A 13,717-nucleotide genomic window follows, 5' to 3' on the forward strand; every position below is an offset into this window, starting at 1 on the left:
AATTTCACAAGGAATCTAGATTTACTCTTGTATCTTGAAGATTCCTTTGTTTTGGGATCGGATTTGAGCATAAGGGTGCCGAAATTTTGGGGCTTACAGTGGGTTTTTGTGTGAACTTCAAGTTTTTGTGATTCTCATCTTCCACAACACCAAGGTATGCAATTTCTTTACATTCTTTGTAGTACATTGAGGTTTGTAAGTTTTCATTATGTTTTTGCTTACACACTTGCTTGTATGAGATAGATGATAGAACTTTGTGAACCATTGAGTGCTATGGGTATGAATGTGTTGGATGTCTAATGAAAATTTTAGAAAAGTTCTGATTTTAGGGGACATCATGCCGAAATTTTGTTTTAAAAAAAAATAAAAAAATATAAATTTTTGGTTCTTGCACATCTATACCTATAACATGAAGCAAGTGTGGGGAAGATAGGGTAGAAATACTAACTTGGTTTGTTTATGTGGTTTTTGAATGTGTGTAGGAATGGCGTCTAAGAAAGGAAAGGGAGTTGCAAGTTCTTCTCAAGGGGATGCGGCACAACAAAAAAAGAGGAGATTGGTTCGGGTTGGTGACCCGGACTCGGAGGAGGATGCACCTCCAAGGGGGCCAAAGCCGGATTGGACATCCGGTTCATTGTTAGACCAACCCGCGGAATGGAGAGAGGATCTATTTCACGAACAAATGAACAAGCTAAAACAAAGGGGAGAAGCATTTATTTGTGAAAAGGAGATCCGGGAGGTTGATTTCGGGCCATTCGGGATCATAGCCAAGTTTAACGCGTTGGGTTGGGGGGCGGCTACAAAATGTTATGATGGTGAGAAGAAAAAAATGTATGATACGCAGATTCAAGAGTGGGTGGCATCACTTGAATGTCCCCCGTTCAAGGCTCCGAACAAGATGCGGTTAGTTGGGTGGTGTAATGGTGTGAAAGTAGAAATGTCATACGACTCTTTGCGCCGGGTAGCAAAGTTTGATGATGGGCCGGCCAATGAATACATCTACCCAAGTCTTAAGGATCTCTACCATAAGCCTAATAAGCATCCGCAATGGCAAAATATGCTTGATTACCTCTTCCTTCCGGGCACGACACATGGGAAGTTATATCGACGCAATTTAAGAATGGAAGCAAAATTGTTGTTGACGTTGTGCATGTACAATGTCATTCCGAGGCGGGGTGACAAGATGGAAGTGCGACATCAAGAAGTGCCAATCTTATATATGATGATGCATGGGACACCCAAGGTTCCTTTCCGATTTTTGGTGTTAAACAACATTTGGTTGAGCAAGAATAGTGGGGAAAGAAAGATTATACCTCACTGCCAGTTGATTACGGCATTGCTTAAAAAGTACGGGGCAATCAAAGGAGATGAAAAAGGTTCTTACAAGAGGTTTAGACCATTCGACCTTAAGAATCTTGGGCCGGATTGGAATTACACAGAATCGGAAAGGTTTCATAAGTTGAAAACGGATGGTAGAAGGTGGAGAGCATTGAAAGTGGATGCGAGACCGTTACGACCGGGAGAGGAAGAGGAACCCGAATCAATGGATGATGAAATAAGTGGAGATGATGATTATCGTGAAGACACATTCATGGTAGATGCTCAGGTGAGGGTTACCGGTCAGGCGGGGGTTCAAGGAGCTGGTATACAATCTGGTTATGTGGGTAGTGCATTTGATTTGCACGACAGGCTTATGACCCGTACTGGGCCCATTCGGGGGATATGGGTCAAATCATTCAACAAAGGCGGCCACCCACTTTCGGTGATTGGAGTAAACAAAACCAAGTGCTATTTGATCAACAAACTTTCATGGGTGCTAGTGTGGAAAGGGCTATCAAAAGAAGTTACGATAGAAATGAGCAATGGAACCGTGCTCATAGATATGCCCATGAAGAAGAAAAAAACAACCGTTACTTGGATGATCGTCAGAGACGCATGCATGACCAATGGCATGCGGGGCAGCCAGTTGTAGAAGATCCGCCCATTGTGGACTACACCACATTGCCACCATACGATGGTAGTGTGTCATATCCCACCCCGCCATTGCACCATTCTCAGTGGGTGGATCCGCATGCTATGAGTTACCAACAGGCGAATCCAAGTGATGATCAAGGAAGCAGTAGTAGCGGTGGAGCATTTGGCTTTGGTGAGTGGACGGATATGATGACATCCATTTTCGGGCCTCCACAGCCGAAGTACTACTAGCCAGGTTGTATTTTGCTCCTTTGTACATTTTTGTATATTTGTGTATGTGGTATGTTTATGTTACGGTTGGGAGGTTGGGTGGTGTTTGTGTTAATATGTTCTTGGGTTGTGAGAGTTGGTGGTGTCTTTTATAATATCTAAAAAAAAATTGGGGTTTGAGAATATAAGCAATTGGGGATGTTCTTGGTTAAAGGAATCTTTCCCTCAAAACCATACATTGGGACAATGTATCCCAAGTGTGGGGATGGGGGAAATTTTGAGAAATTTAAAAATTTTTGCAAATCCATGCAAAAAGTGTAAAAATTTGAAAACTTGATATTGTACCATTTGACACACCGACACCCATTCTTAGCTTTTTCTTGGTGAGAATTGAACCACATATGAGAGTTAATTCTTTGCTTGAGTGGCGGTGTGTGTAGTGTGTAAATAGAACTTGTGTGTGAATGCTTGTTAAATCCTAGAGTTGGCATGCTTTTGAAGATGATAAGGGACTTTTAGGATGCCTCGTCTAGATGTGTGAGAATGCGGGAATTGGTGGGTTGGACCTCATACGTTACATATATGAGCTTGGTATTGTGAGGGGTGGGGGTTTGGTCCATAGAAAGCTATGTTTGAGACTTAAGCCATTCAATTGAAACCCAAAGCCTACTTCCTATATAAATTATACCCTATTGAGATGACCCGGTTTAGGAATGTAGTTTGTGATTGTGATGTCCTTGTATATATTGTTGAGTTTTATGTGTTATGAAAAAAAAAAAAGAGAAAATATGAGAAAAATACAAAAAGAAGTCATTAGTTGCAAGAGTAGTTTAGAAGTTTATGATGTTTTGTACATAGTTGTTTGCTTTGTTTAGTAGTGGAAATAAAACCGGGTCAAATCAATTAGCCTTCTCAAATGTATTCCACCACTTTCCTACCCTTACACCTAGCCCCGTTACAACCCGTAAGTTTCTTTGATTCATAAGCATGTTAAATATTTGTTAGGAGGAAACTTGATTCTCATACAAGCTTATTGCCGCACACACACACATATACGCATTGAGTGGTTTAGGATAATATGCTAATTTTTCTTGTCACCGAGAGTTTTTGTGAGGAGTGTGTTTTGTGGTATGATAGAAAGTTAGTAAAAGGACGGCACTTTAGCTTGGTTTGCATATTTGATCGTTCTTGGTTGAAAATGGTTTTGAATGGGTTGCTTGGGGCAAGCAACGGGTAAGTGTGGGGATGTGACGGGTGGTCCGTAGGACAACCCTTAAAAGGCTTAATACAACACATATTCTACACTTTATTCGGTTAATTGCTTGAGCTAGATAACCACTTTATGTTGGATTGTGCAGGTGTTAAAGCTACCAAAATGTAGCTTTTAGGAGGTATGACGGAGTGCTAGAAGTTGTGGGAGTTAAAGAGCGAAAGAATGGAAAGTTGGAGAAATAATGGAAAAGAAGACAAGCTCAGGGCCGTAAGCTACGCCCCCCAGCCGTAGCTTACGGCCTCCCTTTTCATCCAAAATGTCCCGCCGTAAGACAGGAACCTCCAGCCGTAATGTTTCACTGCCAGCCGTAAGCTACGGCTGGGAGCCGTAGCTTACGGCTCTGGGTTGACTTGTGCCTTTCTGTTGACTGCCGTAAGCTACGGCCGGGAGGCGTAGCTTACGGCTCCGACTGAACTTCAAGTCAGCCGTAGCTTACGGCTGGCAGTGAAACATTACGGCTGGAGGTTCCTGTCTTACGGCGGGACATTTTGGATGAAAAGGGAGGCCGTAAGCTACGGCTGGGGGGCGTAGCTTACGGCCCTGAGCTTGTCTTCTTTTCCATTATTTCTCCAACTTTCCATTCTTTCGCTCTTTAACTCCCACAACTTCTAGCACTCCGTCATACCTCCTAAAAGCTACATTTTGGTAGCTTTAACACCTGCACAATCCAACATAAAGTGGTTATCTAGCTCAAGCAATTAACCGAATAAAGTGTAGAATATGTGTTGTATTAAGCCTTTTAAGGGTTGTCCTACGGACCACCCGTCAATATCCCAGTTATATATTTCATAACATATAATCAAACAAGCCAAAAGAAACTTCAAAAAACTGTAAATCAAACAGTGCAAGCCCCGTCTCGAATCTTTATTTTCACTTGTGATTTACAAGTCCTAAATTAGTTAAAAAAAAAACACATTTTATTTCCTATTTACACAATCACTTGCTCGTATTAATTATCAAACATAACCATTTCAAGCAAGCATCAAGTTTGATTTTTTCACAATGTTCAATCCAAGCAAGGAGTAAAAAAGTAAATGTCATCCAACCGAACATTGCTCGGTGAATTGCCACCATACACCAACAACCCGTCTTTGCCATCACGCCTCCCACCAGAAAACGCACACCAACCTCGTGGACCAGGGTGATCCGCACCACCCGAACCATCCTCCACCCGGTTCCACACAAACGTCTCTGTGTCCAACGCATATACCTCGTGTGTGAACCTTCCCGCGCCTAAATGCCCCAAATCACTAGGGTCTACTTCACCACCACACACAAATATGTACTTCCCAACCGCAACGCTTGAAAACACACTTCTAGGTGTCGGTTTCTCACCCAATGTCTCGACCTGGACCCAGTTTTCGGTAGTCGGGTTGAAAAAATGGACGTCGTCGACCTCCATACCCGCGAAACCATACACCACCCAGATTTTACCCCCAACCGCTGCGAGCCCGGGCCCGCCTCTCCCTTTGAGATTATCTCCGGGTAAAGGAAACTTGGCCCATGTTTTATCAACAACATTAAAAGCCCATAAGTCATTGAGTCGACCATCAACCCCGCACCCGCCGAATACATACATGTGCCGGTCATCTGTGGCTACCGAGTGGTAGCTACGGTGAGCGGGTCCGGTGTCTCCGGTGGATAGTAGGGTCCACTTGTTTGTACAGGTGTCGAAAGAATAGAGCTCGTTGAGCTCAGCATGTGTTGCGTCCCGACCACCAAATACATATATTGTTTGACCGATAGAAGCCATGGTAACACCGACCCGTGGAGGTGGGATGTCACCGGTTACTTCGGCTACAGACCATGTTAGCTCGTTTAGGTCGAAGACGTAGAGAGAGTTGTCCACTGGGACTCGGGGCTTGAACTCACCGCCAAAGGCGTAAGCTTTTTCTCCAACAATTGTGATAGAATGAGAACTTCTTGCGCCAGGACCAGCTCCTTTTTGGTTCAACTGCAAATAACAAATGTCAATAGTTAGTCAACAGGCCACTACCGCCAGTGACCCGAACCAAATTAATACTGTTTAAAGCGCTTGTTTAACCCGTCACCCAACTCGACCCACGCGGTTTGCCATGCGATATTGAAACCAAAGATTGTAATTAGGGATGAGCATAAAACCGATTTACCCAACTGAAACCGAATTTACCCACAAAACTTAACCGAAATAACCGACCCAAACTAGTAACCAACAGTTAGGTTTTGTTCTATTTTAAACCAAAATTTGTGGTTCAGTTTCGGGTATACCTTGTTCCAAAACCAAACCACAGCGCACCAAAACCGAAATTAATCGCACCGAATTTGTTTGAATTTTCATTATTGGATCTATGGCTCAAACTCATTATTTTGGGCCAAAAGTATGAAGTTAAAATTCATTAATAAGTGGTTAGCAAAAGTTTGAGGCTCAAACTCATTATTTTGGGCCAACATATAAATGTAAAACCGAAACCCAACCCATAACCGAACCCACATGTAAAACCAAAAACCGAAACTAATCGGTTTAAAACCCAAACCGACTCATGCACATCCCTAATTGCAATCAAAACAATTATTATTTGGTAAAAATCATGAAAAAGTGATGTATCAATTGAGTGAATTAGAATCTAGAGACATACATATAAACCAGACAAGATCTATGCGATCCACCATGAATCCAATCATATGATTTTGACAACAATTTAGCTAAAATTCTAAACCTGAATTTCACTAACCCCAAATAAATCACTTTCAATTCAACTATTTTCGCAGCCTGCTTAACCCTAACAACAAGTTGGAACTACGAAAATAATGTTATGGAAACTAGAATTCGAACAATAAGTGGTGCAAATACGTAATCAATTTTATACGAGATATTATGATGAGAAGGCGGGAGTGAGATGCAATTGAGCGAAAAGATGATATTATATGCAAAAGTGAATGAGGAAGAAGAAGAAGAAGCTGACCTTGACCCATTTGCCTTGCGTCACTGCCATTGTTGTTGTGGGTTGTTGATTGATTCTCTGTTGTGAAACACTCTCCTGCTTGCTGATTGATATTATTATATAGGGGCCACCGTTACAAATTCATTACATTTCTTTTCCATTTTAAATTCAATAAATTAATAAAAATAAATATTATTTGATTGACAATAAAATAAAATTCATGAGCATGAGATAATTTAAAACAAAATAAAATAAACACATATAAAATGGTATGTATAATTTAAAATCATTAAAAAGTATTACATAATTTGTCAAATAATGTTTTCTTGATTTCATCCGATCATAATTAAGAGATTTTTTTTGTTAAAGTTTAACATTTTAAGCGGGTTGTATGATACAAGAGTAGAAAATATGTTGTTTTTTATGTATAAAGTGGTTAGGAGAATTTTATCAGACAAAAAAGAAATTATGTTAGTTTTTTATGTGCAAAACTAAAGGTGAAAGTAAATATGTTGGTTTTTTTAAATGCAAAAAAAAAACGTGAAAGTACTTTTATAAAAAAAAACAGAAACTATGTTGCCATTGCCCATAATATTATTTGTATATAGTGCCGGTCAGAGGGATATGTTTTATACGTTTTTAATAATACCTATATTTAAAATTATTTATGTATTTTAATTTAATTAAAGTTAATGGATTTCAATTTTCAGCCCACTGATTAGATCAAATTGTGGCCCACCCGTAACCACATCGTATGGTTGATCTTATTCATGCATCCTCATGACTCACATTGCATCTAAAATGATGAACAACGACACCTTACCATTGTGACGACTTAAGTGTGAGCGGGGCACTCCCCTAAGAGTGGAGTCCCCTCTCTTACGCACACCCAATCAGGTTATGTCACGTCAACTCCCCTCTTAAACTCCCCTCACACCCCAATTTGATGGCGGCACTCCCCTCAAAAAAATTCATTGGTTGATTGAATGGGGGGCCCACCTTCTCTCTCCTCCCCTCTTCGGTGCCGGCTCCCCGATTTTGGTCCCCGATTGAATGGCGGCACCGCCCCTCTTCGGCGGATTTGGTCCCCGCATGGGGTCACCGAGGGTGCCCCCTCACCCTAAACTGTACAAGCTTTTGTCCTTCAAGTCTCCAGACTATATACCAGGTTTGTCCAAAAAGCTCGCAGCTCGGAGCTCGCTCGGAAAAAGCTCGTTTGATATGGCTCGGTTTGAAACTGAGCTGAGCCGGCTCGGTAAGAAAGTGAGCCTAGTTCGGCTTGGCTCGTAACAAGCCAAATTGGCTCGGTTTGGCTCGCTTTTTAGATCGTCTCGGCTTAGCTCGGATTATTTTACTTTTAATGTATTTTATTTTTATATACTTTATAATATATTACAAAAAAAAAACTTATTATTATTTACATGTATGTATATCTATGGTATATTTGAAGGTAGAATACCATGCTAATAAACTTATATTGTATTTCGTTGAAATTTGAAACTTATTTTGTGTTGTTGAATTTGATTTTCGCTTGTAATATATAAGGTTGAACTCATTTTGGATATGCTCTTTTAAACTATCGAATAATATTTTAGACTACTGAACTTTGAGAACTATGTATTAATTTTTCTTTTTAAATTCGAGCCAAACACGCCGAACCCGAGCTTAGACTTGCAGCTCGGTTTTAAATCTAAGTCGAGCCGGCTCGGTTTATAATCGAAACGAGCCCAAACTTGCCCTAGCTTGGCTCGGCTCGGCTCATCAACAGCACTACTATACACATGTGTTTTGAGTAACTTAAAATAAATAAATAAATAAAATTGAGAGTAATAATATGTGCTAAAGAAATTAAGAAAATAGTTTTGATGAATAAATATATATTATTAAAATGATTAACACCGTGATTTAACTTTTTAAGTCTTGTATACTTTGTGAGTTGATGTAAAGTGAGGAGTAAAAACCTAAGTGGCGATGGAACGATGTAGTGGAGTAGTTATTTGATTATCAATTATGTGACGACTGAAATCACTCAACATTTGCTTTGATTAAAATTCTTAATAAAATATAAGAAACTAAAACATTTTTCATGTCTTATCACAGACAAAACAACAGGATTAAAAATAAATTTGTCATTCAAAAAACAAGATAATGTCTACTAGGACAACTTGTATAAAGTATAGTAAACTGTATGACAATTGTTAAAGATATAATATGTTTTAAATTTAAGTTTTAATATAAAGTATAGTAAACTGTAATCGGTTACCTTCACAAAATATAACTACTATTTTTTTATAATTTTATTATTTTTTAAACTCCTTCTCAAGATGAATTATATCTTTGTGATGTAAAAAAAAAGCTCACAAGTCACACCACATGAACAATTTTTTCTCTATATTATAACGAATATACTTTAACCTTTTAAGAAAACGTAAATAATTGTGGTTACTTTTTCTATTTTGTAAAGTAAAATTCATCGAGTTGTTAAAATGTTAAAGATATTTTTTTTGTTATTTAGCATGCTATTTTTTAATAAAAAGGTAATAAAACAAAGGAAACAAAGTAGACAAGGACCCAACTTGTAAATAATTTAAAGAGATAAATATAGCATGTATCATGCTGTTTGCTTTGATATATCAAATTCACAATCATTCTAATAGTCCCAAAGATTCCTTGAACATCAAAACTTTTTTAAATGAATAATGTTGGGTTGCTGAAGTTTTATTACTTTAAGAGTATATTGATTTATTGAGAACCTAATAATTTTTTGTGAACGAAAAATTTGGATAACTGACAAACTACTGAAGTATCATCGTGAAACGACCTGATATCTTTACTAAGCAATAAGGTGTACATATCGATTTAGGAGAAAATTCAATAAATCTGGAAAAAAAAACTCCTTTGAAGAAAAACCCAATAAGACTTAACAGTTTCTAAGTTTTATTTCATCCCTAAAATGCTATTAGACTATGATAGCATGGACATAACTTAATAATTTATTATGTGATTTCTTATGAATGCAAATTATTGTTTGTATTATAGTTATTGGATTATGAACCACTAAATCATAACTGGTAAATTATATTGTAACTTCATTTTATTGTATTATAATATATCCAGTTGCATTTAGTTCATTGCAGATATTGTTGATACATTTGATTGTACTATCATATATCCAATTGCATTTAGTTCATTGCAGATATTGTTGATTTGTATAAAGTGGATAGAGCTTACATACAACTATATGTATATTTCATTCTCTTAATGATTTGTGATGTGTCATATTTGATGCCAGGTTAATTTATTATGTATATTATTTGAGGATGATAAAATTGTTGGGCCTCAAATATTAACAACTAGATTTTTTTAACACCAAATTTGCATCGCTAACGAATCATTGGAGTATTATCATGTCATCAACGGAACCATCCGATAGAAGATGTTAAGATAAACAAATGGAAAAGTACTTCTAATAGCTCGGACTACAAACAGAAAAATCGCATAAGAAAATAACTAAAACCATAGAAAGGTATTACAAAAAGTAATAAGTTACAATATTTGGTTAAATCAAGCTAACTTTTTTTTTTTTTGTATATTAACATTACTAGCTTAGAACCCTGTGTATTACACCGGTTGTATAAATGTAATTTTATATAATAAATAATAAAAAGTATGTATCTTTAAAAAAAATCCGTGTATTGCACGTGTTGAATAAAATATAATGTATATGTTAACATATATAGTTGTCAATATTTATCTTTTAAAAATGAACTTTGATGTACTATTTACTTATTATAACATTTTACTTTATTTTTTTATTTATTATTAGGTTAAAACACATGTATACACGGGGTTGAATCCCGTTTTTATGATATATTCAAATTATGAGATACTAAGATTTTAGTTAGTTTTATGCACCTTCATGCTTATTAGTTTATTTCATTCATAAAACACTCGTCTCAAATTTGTATTTAAGAGAGTTACGGTAGAAAAAGGTGGAGGTCGATCCCTACATTTTTATATATTTCATCATCTTTTATGAATTATACTTTAAAATCGAGAATTAAATTCTCTTTAAGTGGAGTATAGAATTGTTATATTTAAAAACTGTGGTTTTTTTTAATGTTGATGCAATATGCAATAAATGATGCGTTTGAACCAATTATAACAGGACGTCTAACATTACAAAAGGCGAAACTAAGTTGTCTAGAGTTGAAAGAAGCATATGCCCCAGATCTTTATTTAATTATAAGGAAAAAACAATAATACGATTTATTACGTATATATCAAACGTGAACCTTTGATTCCTAACTTACCATAATTTCAATCAGCGAACTCTAAAGTATATATATCTACTCATAATACTCGAGATATAACTTTACGGTTATATAAAAAACAAGAGTTTATCCTTATTTAAATTTTTCTTTAAAATTATTTATAGAAAAACAACTATTTATTCTTATCTAAATTTTGTTTAAAAATATTATTATTATTATTATTTAATATGAGAGATAAATAGGAAAATATTTATTCTTGTCTAAATTTTTGTTTAAAATTATTATTATTATTTAATATGAGAGATAAATAGGAAAATAAGGTGAGAAAACACCAGAAAGTGACACGTGTCCATAAAAGATTTTCATTTATTAGTGTAGGAAGATGAAGATTTTATTTATATCATATGGGTTAGGGTCAAATATAAATTCTCATAAAAATAAGAAATTAAACCGTCTCATGAAAATAAGAAATCGTCTCATAAAAATAAGAAATCGTAAGAAATGTACCAAATGGACTCTGATTGACCCCATTCAAGAGGCATTGAAACCGTCTTATCGAACTCTACGACATGAGATTTTAGGTTTTTGCTTTTAAATGTATAGCTTGTAGATTTTAGGATATTTGTTTACATCATTGTATCTTTTCTATATTTGTGTCATTGTTCTTTTTTGCGACTCATTATATTTTTCGGCATGTGTGATTTTTTGCTCTACATTGTGTTATATTTTACAATACATTGTATCTTTGTACACTTCTTATTTTCAGAAGCATTTGTAGAATAAATTTACCCATATCATATAATGATATGTATGTAATTTATTGTATTTTATTTTTTTATAGTTATTAAAAACACAAAAGAAAATAAAATTTAGGGTGATAAGAAAAAAATGTAGTTGAAAATCTCTAACGAGTACACCTGATACTCGCGGGTATGCATGATGCATGGCAATTAATCAACAAATATCCACATGCATTAGGTTGGGTATGGGATACAATTTTATAATTACATAAGAGACTAAAGAGTAAACTGCCATAATGGTCACTGATGTTTGGTCACTTTTGGCACTTTAGTCCAAAACTCAAATCTTTTGAATCTGGGTCCCTATTGTTTCAATTTTGTTGCCATTTTCATCCAAAATCAAAATCTGATCAGATTTTTCTTTTAAGATCCAGTTTTCTATCTTTTCCGTCCCTTTTAATGAAGAGCAAAATGGTCTTTTAACGTTTTATTATAACAAACTAAAAAAATCTGACCGTTTTGTCCTTCATTAAAAGGGAGGAAAAGGACAAAAAAGCTGAATATTAAATGAAAAATATGACCAGATTTTGATTTTGGATGAAAATGGCAACAAAGTTGAAACCACATGGACCCAGATTCAAAAAGTTTGAGTTTTGGACTAAAGTGGCAAAAACGACCAAACTCTAGGGACATTTTGACATTTTACTCGAGACTAAAATTACTAATATACAACTTAGTTAATTAATTGAATAATGATAAAACATTATCATTGGTGAAGCTTTATTGGCCCCCTACCCCACCGATTTTTTTGCGCGTAATGTTAATTTTACCGAGTAATTTCGAATTTTTTTTCGTTTAAAATATTGAATTTTTAAGAGTACGGCCCCCACTGATTTGAATTTTGAGACTCTGTCCCCCACTGAGTTTCGTACAAGCTCCGCCACTAAACAATATGCCTTACAAACTCCTACAATGATAGGCTGATGGCACTAAATGTATGCCATGGGTGCTAAGTGTCACACCCCAACCGATGGCGAAAACATTGAGGCGAGACGTAATAGATTTCTCGAAGACAACATAACACTAAATTTCGAAAATAAACTAAAATTCAAACTTGCATTTCGTTTCACTAAATCAAGCATTACATTGTTCATAATAAACGAAAGTACGACAATTGGAATTTCAATACTAAAAATATTAAAATGCATAGATTAAAACTATGTGAGTATCTAAATCCACCCTATGTCTTTTCTTGCGAAATCATCATCAAATATTTCATGCAACATGTATAAAATATCCGTCAATACAAATTATGTCAGTGAGCATACTAGTTTGTCTACATAGCATAAGTATGAATAAAATCTAAAATCCAAATGTTAATTGTATACTAAGTCATATAATCATACTAGCATTCAAGACTAAATATCAACCCGAAGTTTCCACTAGCGTAACCTTATCATCGAAGTGAATAAAACCGTAAAGATTGAATACTTAACAATGACCCAACAAACGAGGCGATGTGCTAATCCTATAGTGTTATATATGTTAAGGGAGACTTTTTAAAGTTGATGATAGATAGCATGCATAAGATTGTCCTAGTATGTATAAACAACTAGCATAACAAGTAAGCATGTTTAAGAATTGAGTGTTTACATAAGACTGATTGTATCAGTGATTGTGATTTTAATACGGATATATGTTGCAACCCAAATTATGTTTAAAGCGTAAAATGGGTCAAGTGTGAAGTCATGGTTTGCGAAGATATTCCACAAAAAGTGAGTAAGCGGTTTTTGAAGGATGAAACATTCAAGTTACCCTAAAATGGTAAAGAAAGGTGTATGAGTATGAGGATCTTGAGGTTGGATAGTGTACGAAAATTATGAGTGAAAATACATAAAACATATATTGCTTAGAAACTTATTTGAACACTATGTTTAGTTTGTGTTTTTCATGAGTGTTACACTCATTAGAAGCTCAAAATAAGGAGTCTGGGTCTTAGATATTTTTCCACCTTAACACAGAACACTCAACCAAAAAAAGCAGGGGGTTAGGTATAGGTCGCCTACAAGAATTGAATGCTACCCTTCTTGCTAAATGGTGCTACAGGTTACGGGCACAAGACAATCAGATGTGGGCAACCGTTATTCAGGGCATTCATGAGCGAAACTAGGGCAAAAAGGTTGTTTCAGTAAACAAAGACTGTGTTTGGTGTTTGGAAAAACATGAAGGACTTTAATAAAAGAAACGTTGAGCTACGCCGGAACATTGCATATTGCGTAAGGAACTGGGAGAAAGTTAGGTTATGGCTTGACTCTTGGCTCCCGA

General features: G+C 36.0%; 1 protein-coding gene across 1 annotated transcript; it reads right to left on the reverse strand.

Annotated features, from left to right (window-relative positions):
• Positions 1–4,283: 4,283 nt before the first annotated feature.
• On the reverse strand, positions 4,284–6,539 carry LOC110929570 (nitrile-specifier protein 5). Its single transcript, XM_022172724.2, has 2 exons — positions 6,400–6,539; positions 4,284–5,411 (listed from the first exon to the last, which is right to left on the reverse strand). Exons 1-2 carry the CDS (start codon positions 6,427–6,429, stop codon positions 4,464–4,466), a joined length of 978 nt encoding a protein of 325 aa, XP_022028416.1. The 5' UTR covers positions 6,430–6,539; the 3' UTR covers positions 4,284–4,463.
• Positions 6,540–13,717: the final 7,178 nt, after the last annotated feature.

Source organism: Helianthus annuus, chromosome 3 (genome assembly GCF_002127325.2).
Source record: "Helianthus annuus cultivar XRQ/B chromosome 3, HanXRQr2.0-SUNRISE, whole genome shotgun sequence".
In the NCBI taxonomy this organism is placed as follows: Eukaryota; Viridiplantae; Streptophyta; class Magnoliopsida; order Asterales; family Asteraceae; genus Helianthus; species Helianthus annuus.

Bases quoted from the DNA above. Each gene is read 5' to 3' on its own strand.
- LOC110929570 (XM_022172724.2), bottom strand. From the start codon at position 6,429: ATGGCAGTGACGCAAGGCAAATGGGTCAAG. The intron at 5,412-6,399 runs GTCAGCTTCTTC...TGTTATTTGCAG, and splicing joins CGCAAGGCAAATGGGTCAAG to TTGAACCAAAAAGGAGCTGG.